The sequence below is a fragment of the Plecotus auritus genome (genome assembly GCF_963455305.1).
Source record: "Plecotus auritus genome assembly, chromosome: 6".
Taxonomy (NCBI): Eukaryota; Metazoa; Chordata; class Mammalia; order Chiroptera; family Vespertilionidae; genus Plecotus; species Plecotus auritus.
Window position 1 is genome coordinate 17,219,907 of NC_137773.1, and position 21,294 is coordinate 17,241,200.

General features: G+C 42.5%; 1 protein-coding gene across 2 annotated transcripts in view; it reads left to right on the forward strand.

Annotated features, from left to right (window-relative positions):
- Positions 1–21,294, forward strand: part of LOC308251182 (T-cell immunoglobulin and mucin domain-containing protein 4-like) — a 36,453-nt gene that overhangs the window by 12,320 nt on the left and 2,839 nt on the right. The window contains exons 5-6 of one of the 2 annotated variants that reach the window (XM_080674322.1): positions 19,502–19,548; positions 20,747–20,840. In XM_080674322.1, coding sequence (XP_080530448.1) covers positions 19,502–19,548; positions 20,747–20,840 — 141 coding nt within the window. Of the gene's footprint in view, positions 1–7,778; positions 8,018–19,501; positions 19,549–20,746; positions 20,841–21,294 lie in introns of those variants that run through there. The other variant, XM_080674323.1, reaches the window with a different exon arrangement.

The window sequence follows — 21,294 nt, forward strand, 5'->3', positions numbered from 1 at the left end:
CCTGTTTGTTTTTATGTATTAAGTAGAGCTGCTACATCTCCCAGGCTTGGTAGATTGGCCTAATATCTAGGTGTTCTGTAGGTTCTAGTGGCACAGCCTCCCATCACCCAAGCTGGGCACTCAAGGTATGCTCTCACCCTCATGTGGGCTGTGTAAACCCTCCTCTTATAGTTGAGCCTTGATTGCTGTTGGCATGTTAGTTGGAAGAATTTACCCCCTCTCCCCCCAGCCTATTTGTTGTAGAGATTGGCTGTGACCACCAACCCCTGTGGAGGATCAGCTGTGCCAGGGCCCACCCCACAGAGCAGGACTTAATTCAGCAGGATTCTGGTGTCCATTGACTCTGCCTCTTGAGTGTGTCACTTGTAGAGGAGGTTGAGTGATGGTGCTTTATGGTCTAAGTTGTCTACTGGGTGTGCTATCTCTGGAGCTTCCTGGGAGGTTCAGGCCAAGCTCACCTGATGCCTGTGTTCTGCCTGGGACTACAAAGCAATCTACAGATGGTTGCCACTTGTGCTGACTTGGAGGTGCCCAGGTGAGACCAAGCTGTGAACCAAGGCTGGCTGCTGCTAGTGCTGGGTCTGGGGCCAAAATTGAAAGAGGTCTGGGGCTCACTGATACCAAATGCTGCTGTTTGAAAGATTTTAGGAAAATCTGAAGAATTATCCAAGATAAGCCATGGAAACAGCTTGAGTGGTGTGGGATCTCAAGTTGGGTAGGGTGGGGTCTCAGGGAATCACTAGGGTCAGGCAAACAGTGTGAGCCAGGTTGATGGAGTCTCAGATACGGTACCCATCTGCCAAGGTCTGTGAGGGGAGGGCTCATCAAAAGGACAATGGTTTCTGCCAGCACTTCTGCACTTCTGTCTGAAAGAAAGTTGTCCCCCACCCCCCCAGCTCTTGTACTGATGCTGGACAATTTGGTTCTTTCCCATATGTCTCTGGTGTCTTTCAAGCTGCTGCCGCAGTTCTGAGGCTTAGAGTGAGTGGATCCAAGTAAATCCATGTGTGGGCCCTTTAAAGGAACTTCTTGGTGTTCCAACAGCCCTCCATCTCCCCTAGCCTCAATCCTTGCTGGTTTTTATAGCCAGAAGTTATGGGGACTTCTCTTCCCAGCACTGGAATCTGATGTGGGGGGAGGGAGGGTGGTGTGGCACTGGGACCCCTTGTTCCTCAGGGGGGATCTCCACAGCTAAGATAGCCCTCCTGATTTTTATCTGCCAGCTTGTTCCACATCTCCACCCCTCTTACCAATCTCAATGTGGCTTCTTCCTTAATTTCCTAGTTGTAGGACTTCCATTTTTCAATCAGACTTCAGGCGGTTCCAAATGATGATTGTTCTGTAGTTTAGATGTAATTTTGATGTGGCTTTGGGAGAAGGTGAGTACTGCATTTTCCTACGCTGCCTTCTTGACTGGAAGTAAGAATTCTTTATGTACCTGTACTTTCATCCATCAAGCCTTCTCTAGGTATTTACAGAGTCCAGAGGCAGAGAATACCTGATTCACATCCTTGAGGGTGCTAGAAAGGATTGCCTAGGTTTGACTACAGTTCTATGACTTTTTGGTGAGGGTCTCAGGGCTCGATTTATTCCCAGGTGTGTTGTGGAGCTGTGTAACTTCATGCATTTAAAGGACTTAGATTAGTGCCTGGCACTTTAGTAAAGCACTCAAATGGTAGTTGTTACCTTAATGAGACTCAAGCAGAGGAAAACAGACATGTGTGGGGTAAATAAACCAATGCTTGTGATAGTACAATATGGGAGGCAGGATGGTAGAGTGGTTCCTGCACACACTCCGGTGTCACCCTGCCTGGGCTCCAAAGCTGCCTCTGACCTGCTGTGTGACTTTGGGAAAATTATTGAATCTCTTTGGGTCTTGGTTTCCTCATTGGTAAAATGGGAATAATAATAATAATAACACCTTTCCTACATCCATATGTCTTTTTATCTGAGAATTAAATGAGAACTGCATGCAGATCACTTAGAATAGTGTCTGACATGTTCTATATGCTCAGTAAACCTTAGCTCTTTTTTTTCAATGACAGAAGTCAGTTTAGGGGACAGAGGGACACCCCAAATAGAAAGACAAGCATTTCCCTAAGTTCATTTTCTCTTTTAAAACCTTGGGTTCTCCAGTCAACACCCCAGGCAACACTGGTTTCACTGGGAAATGAGTGACTCAGTGATTTTTTTCTCAGCCAAGGGGTAAGGGACTGTGCTCCTATGAGTGGTTTTGTCTCTGGCCATGGGAACAATCTGTTTTCTGCCTGCTTGTCTTGGGATTGAGCTATTTTGGTTCCACTGTGGTCACATCCTACATCCTCCTGCAAGCCGGGATGAAAGTGAAACATGCTAGAAGCATCAGTGCTGGCTTCTTCCCTGTTCTACCTCATTTCTGAACCACTTCCTCAGCCACCTCTAACATGAAGCTAGGAATGCTCGTGGGAGAATCACCCATTTATTCAAAATACTACTATTTTTTTAAAAATTATGCAAATATTACAGCAATGCGTTTTGTGAGGGATACAAAAAAAAAGGGTAGAAATAAATTTCTCTTTGACTCCCTCTCTTTAATCCCAGCCCCTCCTGAAGATGATAATTCTAGATCTTTCTCTTTTCTTTTACATATATGTAGAGATATATAATTATAGTTTGCTTTGTGTGTGGATTTTTTAAAATGCTATTATACTGTGTGCAGCCTTCTGCATTTTATTTTATTCACCTCACATTATATATATATATCAGATCACTTTCTTCCTCTGTCCATGTAGAGCTGCATCATTATGCTAAATTGCTGTATAGTATTTCATTCTATAGAAACTTCCAGTATCCATTGCCCTGTGAGGGCATTTTGGTTGTTCCAATGTTTCATCATTGTGAACAGTCTGCAGTGAACAGCCTTGGGTGTGTGTCCCCTTAAGCATTTCTGCAAGTGGTTCTCTACCTAGGGCAGTGACCAAGAAGGAGAAATGCTAGATTGCAAGAAATGTGCACTTGTAAGTTTAATAGTTGTTACAAAATTGTCCTCTGGAAAGGCTGTGCCGATTTGTTTTCTTGCCCACGGAATATCTGCTTTCCCGTATCCTCCCTATCTCCTGAGATGAAAATGTCATCTCGTTCTTTTGTTGTTCTGATTAACAGAGAGTTTGAGTGTCTTTCTATATGTTTACTAGCCAGAAAACAGCCTTCCCTTTAACTCTGTGAAGGAGGCAGTGTGGCACACTCATGAAGGCTCAGAAGATAGGATTGGAGGGGACGGATAAGAGTGAGTGAAGGGGCACAGGTTTTGAAGGAAGACTATAAATCAGGATGAAATGCAAGGGCGATCTCCTGTGGGAAAGCTCTGACCTGCACTAACTCATGCCGGGGAAGACAGAAAATCTGGACTCGATGTTGCTCACTTGAGGGAAATTAGGTCCCAGAGAATCAAACCTCTTTGTCCGTGGGACCGGGTTAGGGTGAGAGCTCTTTCTATCAGAAGAGAAGGTGGCAACCAGAAAAGTGATGAAGCGTGGGCAAGGAGTTGCAGTTTTCAAAATGTTATCATTTTTTTTTTTCATTTAAATCTTGGACTATTTTACGCTGGATTGGGAACAAGAGGTCATCTGGTGTTTTACCTTTTCTGTAACATTCCTGGGAATTTCCATTTGCTTCTCCTTGTTACACTCGTGGAGAGAGAGAACACTTGCTCCGACCTGCAGAAGCTACACTGCTGAAGAGGAGCATGTTATGAGAACATCTGTCAGTCTCTACTCATGGAACAAACCAGGGTTTATTGAGCACTTACCATGTGCTGGCCAAGCTCTTCTTATGAGCCACTCCATCCAATCCCGCTTTAGCAGGTACTCATGTTCCCTGTTTCACAAGGCCACAAAGCTCTCAGGTACCAGATCCAGGAATTCTAGCTCTGATTCCATGCTGTTAGATATTATTATTTTTTTTACCTTGTTTTCCAGTCTGAAATTAAAGGTCGGATTCTTCATTTACCATTCTCTCTTCCCACTGGTTTTGGTAACAAAACACTTATAATAATTATTACCACCTACTAAGGACTTAGCTATCTGTTAGAGGTTCTACTAATGGTTTTTAACATGCATTTTCTTACTCAAATCTCTAGTCAGGTACAGCTATTACCCTGGCTTTACACAGTAAGGAAACAAACACACGCAGAGGGTCAGAGAATTTCTTAGAGAAGCTCACGCCTACACACGTCTTTCTTTCTTTTAACACTACTCATAATCTCATTTAATTTTTCACAAAAGCCTATGAGAGAGATACCTCATTACCCCCATTTAAGAATTGATGGTTATATAAATTGCCCGGGAAATGACAGACCTAGATTTGGCCCATGTCTACTCCACTCTGACTCCATTCTGACCCATGCTATCTGCTTCCACTGATGTCCGCTTGGAGGCTCTTAGAGAATGAGACTACTTCTTCATTTACATGAAAGGGCTTTCAACCCATTTCACAGGGCCTGCATGTCTTTGGGGTTTTTCCTTTCCCTGGCTAAATAGCCCCAATTCCCTCTTCATTTCTTCATGTACTTTTTTGGATGATAAGGCTTCTTTTATGATTGAGGGCTGGAGTAACCCCTTAAAGAGGATCTTGGCAAAGTTAGCATTACCCACAAAGGCAATTTCTCACCTCCATTCTATGGCCACCTAGAATGAAGTTCAGAGATGTGGGGTAATTTGTCCTAGATCACACAACTAGAAACACGAACAGCAATAACACCAACAGTAAAAGCCCTTGTAAGCTCTTCCTGCAGCTAAAGGGAGGCTGTTAGGGGAATATAAATTCTTACTCCTCCAGGTACATAGGAATTTAAGTCATTCCTTCTAGCCTGAGGATTCATAAAAGGGTTCCAAATTGCTCCCTAAAGACACAGTCTCTATGAAGTAGGGACTCTGAAACCAGGGTGAGTAGAGACACATGACTAGGTCACTTCCTAAGTAAGACCAGGTGGCCTGTGATTAAATCCTCTGTTGATTATGTCTTAGGCTCACTTTTACTGCCTCAGTAACATCCCCAGTAACATCCCAAATCCTTTCTTTCTAGTCCTTTCCTTTCACAAACTCCTGGGCAGCATTGGGTGGGGGTCAAAAGAGCTCTATTGGGGAGTGGGAAAGGCTCAGGGTTACATCCCAGCTCTGCTGTTTCCTGCTGGTCCTCCCCGCCCTTATAGAATTTCAGGTGAGTGACTTGTTCTTCCTTTTCTAAATCTCGGTGTCCTCAAAATATAAAATTGAACTAATAGTGGTACTTATTTCACAGGGCTATTAAACGAGGAGATAGATGAGAAAAAATACCTAATTCATAATTCCTGGCTAGTAAATGACAGTCACCGTGACAGATTCCTTTTTCCTCTCCGGTACATTTCTGCTGCTATTCCTACTCACACACCCTCATTTTTAGGCCCGTCCAGTAAGGTAACAAGAGGCCACTTCCAAAAGCTCCCAGCTGACTCGCTGTTCCTTATAAGTACAAAGTTTTATGTGTGTTTTTAAAACTGCTGATCACACTAGGGAAATAGCTAATGAGTGACAAAATTATAAATCTGGTGAAGTTACAAAAGCTTTAAAATTGTATGGCAATACTTCTCTACTCAGTATTAGAATAATATGAGATTCTGATAGCTTTTCACTGACTCCTTTTCAGATGGCTCTTCAGAGCTCTCAATTATTGGTTGTATTCCTGTGGGTGGATATTCTTAATCATCTGCTGCCTCTCACTTGTTTTGTCCTCACATTGTTCAACCTATGGAGGCTTAGAAATCAAGTTATGGCTGAAAAAGAGCTGTAGTCAAGCTTGCCATGCAAAGATACTTGCAAGCATATATCTTCTACTTTGGTGCCCTTCTCCACATTTAAGGTGTTTGGCCCGCAGACATCATCTGAACGAGCTCCACCCAAGGGGACAAATCTTCCTTCTCTATAGCTGCCTACAATGGAGCTCAGAGAGGTGGAGTGACTTCTCTAAGATCACACAGCTATAAAGAGGGAGAGTGGGGACTCACACCTACCTTTCATGGGTTTTAAACTGTGGCCATAAACTCGTGGGAACTGAAGGGTTGTTGTCTATGGAAAACTGGGAAACTGAGATCCCCAAAAGGCCAGAAAGTTGAGAGAGGCTTTGTGGTGAGTTAGGACGAGAGCTGAGATCAGAGGCCAGCTCTCTTCTTATGTACAGTTGGCCTTTGTTCCAGGCCTGGTAGCCACTGTCTCTCAACAGAGCTTTCCTGAGGGCAGATTTTCATATGTGACCCTAAAGCAGTGGTTCTCAACCTTTCTAATGCCTCGACCCTTTAATACAGTTCCTCATGTTGTGGTGACCCCCAACCATAAAATTATTTTCGTTGCTACTTCATAACTGTAATTTTGCTACTGTTATGAATTGTAATGTAAATATCTGTGTTTTCCAATGGTCTTAGGCGACCCTGCTAGTGGTTCTCAACCTATGGATCACGACCCACAGGTTGAGAACCGCTGCTGTAGAGCCTAAGACCATCGGAAAACACAGATATTTACATTACAATTCATAACAGTAGCAAAATTACAGTTATGAAGTAGCAGCAAAAATAATTTTATGGTTGGGGGTCACCACGATATGAGGAACTGTATTAAAGGGTTGCGGCATTAGAAAAGTTGAGAACCACTGTCCTAAAGCATCAGATTCATTCATTCTGAGCCCCTAGGTGGGTCATTATACCCACAACCAGCATGAAGTGAAAACTGTAGAACAATTTCAAATTTAATGCACACAAATACGCATGAGGACTGTGCTGTCCAGCCCATAAAACTGGAAGAACGAACACTGGTCTGGTCAGAATAACTTTTTTCCTTCCTTGAGATTTTTACAGTACCTTTTTTTTGGGGGGGGGGCAGTCTTAGGATGGTGAAGAAGTTGGGGAGGGATGCTTTAAGGAACATTTGTCCTATTACTATATCTTTTTATTTTACAAAGCCAGCCTATGTATCATGGTCCAGAGCAAGCTGGCCTTTGCATAGAATCAGGATTCTCACAGGAAAGGGTGGTTGCAAATGGGATTTCATATCTTTATCTTGGCATTTAGTTTGAATTTGTGGATATTTGGTAAAGGCCTTTCAAATCTGTCATTCATTAAACGTGGCCTATCTAGTCATTTCTCTCTTCTTCAAAAGGCCATACTTTAGTGGTATAGATAGGCTTGTAAGTAACAATTAACCATCCAGTGTCCTTTGTTTTGCATAGAAGTATGAAAAGGTGACCTTGGGCCCCAAGGAGGAAGAGATAGAGTCTATCTTAGAAAGGAGGATCAGTATGATCTCACTCAATGACATTTGAATTGGTTCTTCAAGGATGAGAACATTGCATTGAAGAAGGAAGGGTGAGCTAGAACAACATGAAAAAAGATGGTAACTTGATAAGAGTATGAAATCTTTGGAGATTGTTTAATAATCAAGTTAAATCTCATGGAGACAGGGGGCTGGGAATGGTCTAGGTCAGTGGTCGGCAAACCGCAGCTTGCGAGCCACATGCGGCTCTTTTGCCCTTTGAGTGTGGCTCTTCCACAAAATACCACAGCCTGGGAGAGTCTATTTTGAAGAAGTGGCATTAGAAGAAGTTTAAGTTTAAAAAATTTGGCTCTCAAAAGAAATTTCAATCGTTGTACTGTTGATATTTGGCTCTGTTGACTAATGAGTTTGCCGACCACTGGTCTAGGTTCTTAAAGGACTTGATTGATGGGCTGAAGAATTTGTTTATTTATTTTTTAAATATATTTTTATTTATTTCAGGGAAGAAGGGAGAAGGGGAGAAAGATAGACACATCAGTGATGAGAGAGAATCACTGATCGGCTGCCTTCTGCACACCCCACTCTAGGGTTCAAGCCTGCAACCCGGGCATGTGCCCTGACCAGGAATCGAACTATGATCTCCTGGTTCATAGGTCAATGCTCAACTACTGAACCATGCCTTTGGACTGGGCTGAAGAATTTAGATTTGATTCCAGGGTCATAAAGAACCATTCATGTTTTGTTTTGTTTTTGAGTAAGGAATGATATTTTCAGTTCTGTTGTAGGAAAAATTGCTCTGGCAAGAGTGTAGAAGATGTATTAGAGAGGAGCAAGCCTGGAGGCAGAGCAGTTGCCTAGGAGACTCCCGCAATAACTCAAGCTGTAGATGAGCATCTAGACTAGAATGATGGCAGCAGTAACAACAGAGAGGGGACAGAGTCAAAGCCATTTAGGAGTTAGCACTGAAAGGACATGGTAACTGAAGTAAGAGTGAAAGATGACTAATTCCCTGTCCTTGGAGACCAGATTGATGTGACGGGTTAACTGGTGAAGGAACCATAGGAGGAAGGATGGCATTTGTTTGGGAGATCTTGAATTTGAAGAGCCTCTGAGAAGTCTAACAGGCAGCTGGAAAGGTGGGGGCTGGGCTCACTTAGGGACACCTGGGTGGAATGAATATCTTTGATCAAATAGTAATTACTATGATGATTCACATTATAAGTGCTAAATAGGGACTTGCCACTGTGCCAATACATTCAAACATATTATCTCATAAGGGACAGTTCAGGGCTATAGATATAATTTTGGGAGTCACTGATGATAAATGACACTAATGGAGTGATGCTTATCTGCCAGGGCTGGGCTCAATGCTTTTAAAGCATTGTCTCATTATGAGGCATTGTCTGGATCTGGGGAGAACTCTATTATTACATCTATTACACAATAGAAGAGACTGAGGTTTGAAGAAGTGAAGACATTTGCCAGAGTTTGAACCCCAGGTCTCTGGGCTCTTGAAACTGAGCTCTTAAACACTTTATTATATTGTCTTCTCCGTGAGCTAAGCTCTAATTGAAGTTCCTGTGGGATCCCCTGAAGGTATTATATGAGATGAAGGGAGCGGTAAAGAGGTGCAGAGAGACACCCCTTAACCCCTAAACCCCCAGCCCTCAAGAAACAATTGCACTGGGAGAGGGTGTGGTGGAAGCAGAAAAACTGGCTAGGGAGGCAGAAAGGGAAACACCAGAAGTGGGAAGGGATCCAAGATTACACAGGGGCAGAGGGAGCCGGGCTGAGAAAAGGTATGGAGGTTGTATTAAATATTAGGAAATTCTGCATGCTCGTCAAGTACGATGGATGAGGCATTTAGGAAGATGGCCATGGGAGACCCTGAATTCCAATGATGAGCAATTGCTAGAGAATGAACATTAGGCATTCTTTCAAGAAGTTCAAGGGTGGTTATTTAGAGGGGAGACAAGGTAGAGAGAAGGGGATGGTGAATGGAGCAATGTTTGTCCTGGTGTAGGAGAAGAGGATTGCAGTTAAGAATGGGGGAGGTGGGATTTGGTCTAGAAATGGAGATTAGAGAGAAGGGAGTGAGGACAGAATAAATGAAGGGGTGAGAGCAACCAGATCTCACGTTAGCCTCCTGGAAAAGTAGGAGAAGACTGGGGAACCAAGACCTTGAACTTAGGAGATCACCCAGTCAGTGAACACCAGACCTGTTCATGGGCTGGAATCATAGGGAGCTAGGTAAAAGCAGAGCTTAACCTACTTTACTCAAGGCTTGCAGAATTAGAAACCTTGTTGGGGAGGGGGAAGCCCAAGAAATTGTATGTCTAACAAACTCCCTCAGGAGATTCTTTTGAAGCCAGCCTACCCCTATCCCCAAGAAGGCATTAGGAATTGCTGGTGAAGTACACACTCCTTATTCTACACAGAAGGAAACTGAGGCTCCAAGGTATCAAAAACATTCTAAGAGAAGTGGGAACTAGACCCTAGGTAGGTCCCCCTTCTGGCTCCCAAATCACAGCTCTTTCCTCTACATTGCACTGTTTTATTAAAGACAAAATCGAGCCCTGGCACAACCTGACACTTCTGGGTCCTCAACTGATCAAGGACATAGGGGAATTGTAGGAGGAATTGCCATTCTCAGGACAAATTCAGCAGAAAGAACAGAGGAAGGCAGGAGAATGAAGCAAAGCTCATTTTCACTCACAAATGCTGTGGTTAGAAGGAAAGAAATTGGATGCAGTTGATTTCAGAGTCAACATCTTTCTTGAGGCATTAGCCGATCCATTTTCTCTCTCATGCCCAGTGCTTTTCAGGGGCTCAAATCAGTTGAGAGGCTGGCAGTATGGGGATAAAAGGAAAGGACAAAATGTGGATTCTCACCATTCTCCTCACAGTAGCATGATATTCTACCGATTATACCATTGATTTTTTTTTCATTACTAAAATTGGAACTGAATCCGTGTAATTCTCACATCTAACAGCTCATCTCAGAAAGGTCAACCAAATAAGGTCAAAGAGTGTTTCCATGTCTGTGGTGAGGCAGAGTGTGAAAAAGAAGATGCCAGCCACACTGAAATAGAACACAGAGCCGGCTCTAAGTGAGTTGGGCCACTCAGTCCACAGACCAAACCGTCCCTCTGGGCCCAGCCAGGCACTGCAGAGATCTCTGGTTTCACAGGATGTAGGATAAAAGGGTAAACCTCAGCGAGTTCTGAAACCAGGTCTCTGTTCTCCCCACTGTGAACAAGTCAGTGAATAAAGGTGCCAACACCATTTGGTCCTACCTGCCACTAACGTACTGGGGGACCCTGTGATGCTCAGCAGCCTGGCCGAGGGGGACAGGCGTGGAATTTGGACTCAGATGTCATTGCTCCACCATTTACTATCATAACTAGGTAGGCAGCATTGGGCAAGATAGGGGACCTCTCTGAGTTTCAGTTTCTTTTTCCATAATTCTGCCCACATTGACTTAATTCAGCCTAAGTTTACTTGCCTCTTAGTCTTTGTTCTGAAGTTCAAATGTGATAATAAATGCCAGAGCCTTGTGTACTTTTAGCTGCTTACATTGTACTCATCATTGTCATCATCAACAATAATGATGATTAGGCTCTCTTTTCCAGAAATGGCACCCACCTAGGCAGCGGAGGGCTAGGGGTCCATTCTTCCAGAGCAGGTGTATATGAGCTCTTAAGTGACGGAGCCGAGAGGACAAGAGCCTGGGCTCTCAGGTAGATAATCCTGGCTCTGAGGTTTGCTCACTCCCCTCCCAGCTATGTTCCCTCTGCAGCAGGGTTCCCACTGTGAAATAAGGACAGTAATGATGCCGACTATAAAGCATTTTCTGAGATCAAACATGGGAAGTACTTTGCGCTTTGCTGGGCATGTAGAAAGTGCTTGGTATAGGGTATCCATTTATTATTGCTGTTGTCATTATCAATGATTTTGAAGCTTCTTGGTAAATTGTACATCTTGCCACCTCCCTCCATCAAGATTTATTATCAGTTGGTGTGGTTAGGGTAGTGTTGGACATTGCCCTTCAAAGCGGAGCCCAGTGGGGAAGGATTAGGGTGAGGTCTTGTTTGTGCTTCACTAGGACCCTCAGATATCGGCAGGTAAGAACAGTAGCCTGGGGTGATGACTTGGGGCTTTCATAAGGATGATGACATTTTTGTAGCTGGGCACCTCAGAGGAAGTGGAAGGTGGAGGCCTAGTTCAGAACTGGAGTGATTCAAATAATGGTGTTCTTGAGTCTCTGGTTTTCCTCTGTTACTGCATCTTCGCAGACTGTGAAGTCATCTCATCGTTCCTTCCTCTTTATGAACCACATTGGTGACAACACAATTTGTTCTCTGGTCCCTTTCAACATTTACAAATGAACCCCACCCTATTTTGCCCTTGGAGCTAAGAACATCTGACTCACGTATGTAATGCTGTTGATTCATTAAGTGTAGAGTGCTCTTCTTCATCATGCTACATGTTAAAAACACATGGGGGTCCCCCAAATTAGAAGGAAGTATGTGAATTCAATAAATGTGTTTTTCTACTTTCTTCTTTTTTAACAAAAAAATATTTTTATTGATTTCAGAGAGGAAGGGAGAGGGAGAGAGAGATAGAAACACCAATGATAAGAGAGAATCAGTGACTGGCTGCATCCAGAACGCCCCCCCACTGGGGACTGAGTCCACAGTCCGGGCTGGGAATTGAACTGTGACCTCCTGATTCATAGTTAGACACACAACCACTGAGCCACACCAGCATTTTGAAATTCCAGATCTACCTTAATGCTGCTACGCAAGGTCAGAAAATATGGGTTCTAGTCATTCCCTTTGTAACTCACCACTGTGGAACCTGGCACGAGTGAAACTCTCTACATGTTCGTTTTCCTACTGGTTAAAGAAAGGAATTAGATAGAGTCATTTCAAAGTCCTCCAACTCCAAAACTATTCAGTTTGTGATTTTTGGATCCTTTCGCTATACTTTGGATTTTAAAGACCATACCACCAGAAGGGGGCAGCAGAAGCCAGTGTACCTACCAAGGAAAAGACCCTTCTCTGAAGGCTGGAAGTTGTCACTTGTCAAACTCTAGGATTATGTTAAGATTGTATCATTGAATGAACTCATTTTAGAACTAAATTTGTTTTAAAAGTAGAGACAGATGAGTCCCAGTGTCTATGAATTTAATGATGAGTCAAAATGGGTAATATGAGTTAGAATGTTTCCACTGAGGAGATAGAGAGCTTTTATTTCCAACTGATTTCTGGCATGAAGCCCACTGGTTATAGAGTTTGTGTTTTCAAATAGGATTTTAATACGCTCTTTTTTTTTTTCTCTCAGAGTGGTTACAATCATGATTTTTTTGAGTCACTCAGAGTTGGGTTCCTTTAATGGTTTGTGTTACTTTGGGCAAATGAGTTAAAATTTTTCAGCCTCAGTTTACACATCTGTAAATGGGCTTGGTAAGCATTCAATGAGGTAATTTACATGAAGTGGTTATCCCTATCCTAGGCATGCAGTAGTGCTCAAATTGATTATGAGCGGGAGTTTCTAGTAATTTTGAAGCAAATTTTTGCTAATGGGATGGAAACAAGGGTGATGTTCAAAATGGATTCTTAAAAGAATTTGTAAAAATGCAATGCCTTTCCAGAATTGCACATAACACATAGTTTTTTTTTTCAATACTATACACATATTTCAATAGCACTGCCAATTTTTTAAAAAAATATATTTTATTGATATTTTACAGAGAGGAAGGGAGAGGGATAGAGAGCTAGAAACATCGATGAGAGAGAAACATTGATCAGTTGCCTCCTGCACACCTCCCACTGGGGATGTGCCCACAACCAAGGTACATGCCCTTGACCGGAATTGAACCCGGGACCCTTCAGTCCGCAGGCCGACGCTCTATCCACTGAGCCAAACCAGTTTCAGTCAGCACTGCCAATTTAAAAAAAAAAGTGTTTTTATTGATTTAAGAGAAGGAGAGAAAGGAAGTGGGAGAGAGAGAGAGAGAGAGAGAGAGAGAGAGAGAGAGAGATGTGAGAAAGAAATGTCAATTGGCTGCCTCCTATATACCCCCTACTGGGGATCAAACCTGAAGCCCAGCATGTGCCCTAACCAGGAATCAAACCTGTGACCTTTTGGTCGTGAGATGACACTCAGCCAACTGAACCATACCAGCCAGGGCATAGCACATACTTTTATTTGAGTGAGTGAGAGACTGAATTCTCATCTGCAACCTTAGGCATAACCATTTTGAAGGGTAAGTCTCTCATCACCCTGGGGTCTGAAAGTTTGAAAGTTTTAAGAATAAAATTGTGCTCAGATGAAATACATTTAATTCTCTAACTCCATGAGTGTTGTTTTTGCAATAGTAGACTAACTATACCGGGAGTCAGAAAACTTTTTTTGTGAAGGGCCAAATAGTACATATTTTAGGCCTTGCAAGCCATACTGTCTCTGTTGCAACTCCTCAATTCTGCCTTTTTAGCCACACATAAAAAATGGGTGTCACTGTGCTTCAATTAAACTTTATTGTTAGACACTGAAATTTCAATTGCCTGTGATTTCCATGTGTTCCCCATCATTATTCTTTTGATTCTTCCTCAATAATTCAAACTTTATAAAAATGATTCTTAGCTCTCAGGACTTGGCCCTCTGCCGTAGTGTGCCAACTCTTGAGCTATACCACCCAGATACAGGACAGATTCTTTAAAAAGGGCAGAGGTGAGTCAGTTCCAATAGGGCTCTTCCAGAACATTCACTGATTGATCATTGCCTACCTACTGGATTGTAAGTCCTTTGAAGATAAAATGGTGCTTTTATGCTATAGTTTTACATTTAAACTTCATTTTTCATGCTATGAAATCAACACATGCTCATGTAAAAAAATTAAAACACTATAAAGTGAAAGTTCCTTGTATTCCAAACATTGCCCACCCTCCCATTCCACCCTTACCCTGCCCCAAGTGACCAAGATAAAGAGACTAATTCCTGTAGCATTTTGAGATATATTTGCTCAGATCATTCTTCCTCTAACATAGTAACATTTATCATTATTCTTTACAACATTTTCAAATGTTTTATGAAATTACTTTTTATATTGTTTTAAACTTGCTTTAAAATTCATTCAACAATTTTGTTCAACAAATTTTTACCACAAAGGCCACTATGGATCATGCATATATTAGATTGAGCCATAGGAAATGGCTGAAATTTAAATCATTTTTTAAAAAAAATCTTTTTATTTTGAAATAATTTTAAACTCACACGAACTTGCAAAAATAGTAGAGAGGTCTGTACATTCCTCTGACTTGCCCTAATGGTACCATCTCACATTACTACAGTACATTGTCAAAACCAAGAAATTGACACAACTAGCTAGTCTACAATCCCTACTTGCATTTCACCCATTTTTATAGGTACTCATTCTTTAAAAACAAACAAACAAACAAACCATTTTGACTTTACAGAAATAATGTATTTATTATATAGAGACTAGAGGCCTGGTGCACAAATTGGTGCACCGGTGGGGTCCCTTGGCCTGGCCTGCGGGGATCGGGCCAAAACCAGCTCTCTGACAACCCCGAGGGGTCCTGGATTGGGAGAGGGTGGTTCTTGGGTGATGCACCCTGGAATTGGGCTCCCTCCTCTCTGGTTTGGGTGCGTCACCTGACAATTGCAGCTGCCAAGTCACGGCAGCTTGGCAGCTCCTGCGTTGAGCATCTGCCCCCTGGTGGTCAGTGCGCGTCATAGCTACCAGTTGGACAGTCAAACGATTGGCCGGTTGGCTGGTGGCTTAGGCTTTTCTATATATAGATAGATGTAGATATACATCCTGTACATCTTTGCATGTCAGTACTCTCCAACTAGAGAGGTGGTTTTGCTAACAGGACCACCCAAACCGTCTTTGATTGTGGGTTAATGGGTTCCTAACACCTATCTTCAAAGTTTCACTTAGAAGGTCACTGTGGTACTGCTTCAGAGAAATGACACGCACCTTAAGGGTTAGCTCATGACTCAGGCATCTTAGAGAGTTTCCAGTGATTAACACATGATACATGGGATATTTTACAGTTAAGATTTTTACATTTGAAAAGATTTCAAAATTATGCAAAAGTAGTAATAAGAAAAAATGTAATTGCCTATAACACTTCCACTTAAAGTCAGATGCATTTAGCCTGTTAGTATTTCTTTTTAGTTTTGAGTTTAATGCTTTTTGGCTTGAGGCCCCTTCTTCCATCTTTAAAGCCATCAGTGTAGCATCTTCAAATCTCTCCCTCTGACCTCTTCTTCCATCATCATGTACCTGACTTTGACATTTTTGCCTACCTCTTAGAAGGGTCTTGGTGAATACCTTGGGCTCAGTAGCTAGTCCAGGATAAATCTTTACATTTCAAGATCTTTGCTTAATCACATTGAAAAGTCTCTTTTGCCATGTAAGGAAAAATATTCACAAATTCTGATGATTAGGTCGTGGACAACTTTAGGTGTCATTATTCTGCCTACCATGGTCTCCCAACTGTTGGAGAGACAAATTACTCATTCTTCTCTAGACCAAATTAATAATGTATTCAGATTAGTAAAAACATTTGATAATTTGTTTACACACATCTCCATATTCATATATATGTCTTGAAATATACTCCTCCCAAATAAATGTTGAAAGGATAGAATTTAAATACATGTGAATAGACACTCTCATTTTCCCCATACCCAGTGGATGTCCTTGCACCGTCATGGTAAGCACCAAGCCCCCTTTGGAGACCACTGTTCTGGATCATCCTTTTTCTAGATTCCATGCAAATCATAGTACTGGACATATCTCCTTGCATCCTTGCTGCATACCATGCTTTGTACTTGGTACAATTGTGCTTCAGCTCCTGTATAATGAGGTCCTCAAGAACATAGGTGTTAATGTCAATCATACAGGTTCAAGTCCCAGCTCCCCACCTGCAACCTGTGTGACCTTGATCAAGTTGCTGAACCCTCTGAGCCTCAGTGTTTTCACGGGCAGTATGAGATAATGTCTACCCATAGGGTTGCTCCTGAGGATTATATGTTCATTGGACTGTTAGTAATAATATGACATTAGATGACATTCTTTTGAGTTTAATGCTAGGCCCTTCAATAGGGTTTAGTCTTCTTACCTGTGCTTGGCACCTATTTCCTGATTCTTTCTTAGGCTGGTTACCCCCAGTCGAAGGTCCCTCTCATCTTTTGTATGTCAATTCCCTTTCATTCCTATATTAGTTTCCCAGGGCTGCAGTAACAAGGTACCACAAACCAGGTGGCTTAAACAAAAGGAACTTATTGTCTCATAGTCCTGGAGGCTAGAAGCCTGAAATCCAGATGTCAGCAGGGCCCTGCTCTCTCTGAAAGCTCAAGAGGCTGACCTTTTCCCTTCTCTCCCAGCCTTTGCTGACTCCTGGAACTCTTTGGTTTATGGCAGCATCACTCCAACCTCTGCCTCCATCCCCACATGGCCTTCTCTATGTCTCTCTCTGCCTCCTCTTCTCTTCTTATAAGGACACCAGCCATTGGATTCATGGCCTATCCTAAGTCTAGGATGACTTCATCCAAAGATCCTCAACTAATTACAGCTGCAAAGACCCTATTTTTAAATAAGGTCACAACCTGAGCGATCCTAGAGACATGATCTGGGGCAGGGAGAACAATATTCAAACCACTACAATTCCCCTCTCACAGAATTGTTTTTCTTACAAGTTTTAGGAGGCTCTGGCCCTTTCCTGACAGTGTTTGTGTCAGAGTTCAGGGCCTTGAGAATGTGGGGCCAGGAGAGCACAGACGACAGACACGAAAACCAATGGTATTGACTTGTCTAACCCACATCCCAGAGCCCTTCGTGTCACTACTCTTCACAAGGAAGAAACATCACTGATTTGTGTTTCTTGTTGCTAGTTTGTGTACAACACTGCAGCCCTTGTACTGCTTCCCGCTGGGGCTTTTGGCATTTTTTGAAGGAAAAAAGAAAAGACAAAGTGCTGTTTGGTTTTCATTTCACAGTGTGTGTGTTTGCAAGATGCCTCCCCCATTAGATGACTCCAATTTAAAACACAGATTAGCCCTGACAAAACTGACCCAGGCTGGCTTTTCTCTGTCATGGTTTCAATTTCAGGCTTATCCATCACAAATGATTGTAGTCTAACAGGATTCTGACAGAAAAGGGGTAGGAGTTTTGAATTCTTACCTGCAGTTTCCAGCTCCAGGGGATAATAGCCGAGAGTAAAACAACAATAACTGAGTTGTAGAGTATAAAACATGCCGACTTCTCCCTCGGAGTTCTGTGCTCCGAGATGTTTAGCAAGTCACTCTCCCTGTCCATAAGCGCTCCTGTAGCAAATTATGAGCCTTATGAAACAAACACATTTCTCCTTTTGCCTTGCGTGCGAGGAAGCTTGGGGGAAATGATGCTCAGTTTGAGTAATTATTAGCCTAGGTATTTATTCCATTCAGGTCTGTCTTGTGTGGCATTACATTCTGTTCCTATCAGACAATTGTACTGCACGATGATTTTGCATCTTTTCTGGACATTTTCTCCTGCCCTGCCTTCTATGACACTGCCTTTCTGCCCATTTCTTCTGCCTCCTTCTTCACTTCCTCTGCCCAACTGTTAAGCACGGGGTTTCCCAGGACACCTGTTCTTCTCTCTCTGGACATGCAGCCCTTGGATTTCTTATGCACTCTGAGGATTTGAATGGCTCCCCAGATACTGATGACTCTCAGAGCAGTATCTCCCGCTCAACCTTGATTCAGATTCAAATCCATTTATTGAGCACCAAGTATGTGTCAGGAAGTGTTGGGGTTCCCTTGCTGAGCAGGCAGAGGGAGACCCTGTCCAAATTGAGCTTAATTCTAATAGATCTCACTGAACTACGATGTTGGCCTTTGTGCCTCTCCCTCTGCCTACCCTCTCCAGCCGCCTGTCCATACTCCATCATTCTTACCCTTGTAATGTTAGGCTTAAATAACCTTCTCTAATGTACTGTAACAGTGGTCGGCAAACTCATTAGTCAACAGAGCCAAATATCAACAGTACGATTGAAATTTCTTTTGAGAGCCAAATTTTTTATTTTTTATTTTTTATTTTTTATTTATTTTTTTATTTTTTTAAATATATTTTTTATTGATATTTTACAGAGAGGAAGGGAGAGGGATAGAGAGTTAGAAACATCGATGAGAGAGAAACATCGATCAGCTGCCTCCTGCACACCTCCTACTGGGGATGTGCCCGCAACCAAGGTACGTGCCCTTGACCGGAATCGAACCTGGGACCTTTCAGTCCGCAGGCTGACGCTCTATCCACTGAGCCAAACCGGTTTCGGCGAGCCAAATTTTTTAAACTTAAACTTCTTCTAACACCACTTCTTCAAAATAGACTCTCCCAGGCTGTGGTATTTTGTGGAAGAGCCACACTCAAGGGGCCAAAGAGCCACATGTGGCTCGCGAGCTGCAGTTTGCCGACCACGGTACTGTAAGTTTTGTGAGAGTAGGGCCATGCCATACTCATCTCAGCGTTCTTAGTGCCTGGAACAGTGCTTAGCACTTAGTAGGATTCTCAGTATATTTTCCTTGTTGAATTCAAAGATCAGTTATATATATGACTCCACATCTCAGCTAAAACTTCACATTCTCAAGGACACTTTTCTTGACCCTCCAAATAGGTCAGCCATCCTCATGGTATGGACCTATAATATCTTATATTAATTCTTCCCAGAATTTTGCATAATTATAACTGTTTTTCAACTGTTCACATTATTTGTTTAAATTCAGTCTTGTGCACTAAGTTGTAAATTCATTGACAAGCTCAATGGTACAGCTACCATAAGTATTTGGCCTTAATAAATAGTCAATAGATATATGTTAACTGACAGAGTGACAAACTTTCTTCCTGGATAAAAATCTTTCCACTGTTGTGGCCTACAGAAAACTTAGACCTGATAGCCTGCTGGCCTAATGCCTCATTCTACCTATCTATAAAATGGGGATGTTCCTGTGGGGTGATGTTGGGTAGCAGATGAGTTTTAGATAAAACCATATCAAATGTTCATAAATTGTATCATAAAAGATGATATTAAAAGATTAAACACATCAACGGAAATTCCAGCTTAGCTTTTAAATGCCTATTTCAAAATGTGATTTTTTTCATTGTCCCACGGGAAAAATAGACATTTCCTCTCCTTTTTCCTACCCAGCCCCTGAGACGACAATTCTTGCGGAAAATGAAGTTGAAACAGAACAGGTAAACATTTTTGTGAAGTATTTGATGTGACTTAGGTTTTTAAATTCTACATCAGGGGTTTGCAGGAATGGATTAGGGAGAGAAACTATATCGAAGCTGCAAAATGCATCGCGAATGTTCTGAAATAGCAAAGGAATTTGTAGACTTGTACTCTCAGCAGAAATAACATAAATATTATGACTTCTATATGCACACATGCTTTGAAAAACAAAAAAATAAAAATACATGGGAAATCATTGTGTGTTCCTTCCAATTGGCCCAGGATTAGTGATACCCTGCAGAATTGTCACCTGCCACCATTTTTTCCCAAATGAAAAAATATAAGTGAGGAAAGTGGCAGTGCTTTACATTCACAGATCTCAATATGTGGCTCAACAGAAGACAGAGAGATTCTCATATCTGCTTAGATTCTCATTTCTCCATACCATCACACCCCATGTAACCTCTGGGAATCTCCACTGTACAGCTCAGGAGAGAAGGACAGTCAAAATGGCCAGTAATGTCTCATGAACATCATTTTAATCTCATGGGTTCCCTGGCTACACTTTGAGAACCACTGCTATAGGAAATGTGACATTGAGTTCCATTTTTCTCTTTGGTCTTGTTGCCTCTAGAAGCCTGAGTCAGTCATGAGAAGGACTGCACAGGGCTAGGGAGAGCTCACAGGATTCAGACAGTGCCCACCCTAGTGATTTGACAGTGAACACAGACACAGGACCTTTTTTTTTTTTTTTTTTTTTTTTTTACCTTCAGATCCCTGTGCCCCATAGCCCATATCTGGTCAATGTTTTAGGTTTTCAGAAAGTAAAGAAAAACTTGCTTTAATATATTTGTATTGATTTCAGAGAGAGGAAGGGAAGGGGAGAGATGGAAATATATATTGGCTGCCTCCTGGATGTCCCCTACTGGGGATCAAACTCACAATCACAACCCAGACATGTTCCCTGACCATGTGTCAAACTGGTGACCTCCTGTTGCATGGGTTGATGCCTAACCAATGAGCATACCAGCCGGGCTAAAAAATATTTTTCTTTTATTTGTAAGGTTGGTTTTGTTTTGATCATGAGACACATGGGGCAAAAGGTGGTGAGATGCAGTGAAGCTCTGGCCGTTGGAGGGTGTGGTTGGGATGGGAAACTCATGTGAGCGCGAACATTCAGAAACAAGTGGCCCAATCATCTTCCCTGTGTCTCACCAGTTGAGCGGGCTGGACAGCTCCTTCCTTGCGAAGATCATTGCTCCCTCCCTGGGATTTGTGCTGTGTGCATTGATTGTAGCGCTTCTACTTCGAGGTAAGGATGGATGACGCCCTATAGAGCTATGGAGACTCCAGGAGGACGTGAGAGCAGATCAATGCTGCTTCCTGCCCCTTTTCTCCATTTCCCAGAGTTCCTTTCTGTCATTGTCTCCATCCTGGTCAAGGAGGTGACAGGTAAAGCCATTCTCCTGAGGATGCTAAAGGCTTCATGTATCATCTTCCTGACAGAGTTCTGTTTTGGGGGGAAAAAGACAGCACCTTCACTTATTGGACACTTACTCTGTGTCAGTCCTGACTAGGCTCTTTTTGTTTTTGTTAATCCTCACCTGAGAATAGTTTTCCATTGATTTTAGGGAGAGTGGAAGAGAGAGGGAAAGACAGAGAGAAACATGGATGTGAGAGTAACACATCAATCAGTTGCCTCCCTGCACAAGCCCAACCAGGGCCTGGGCCTGGGAGGAGTCTGCAACCCTAGACTCTTGACGTGC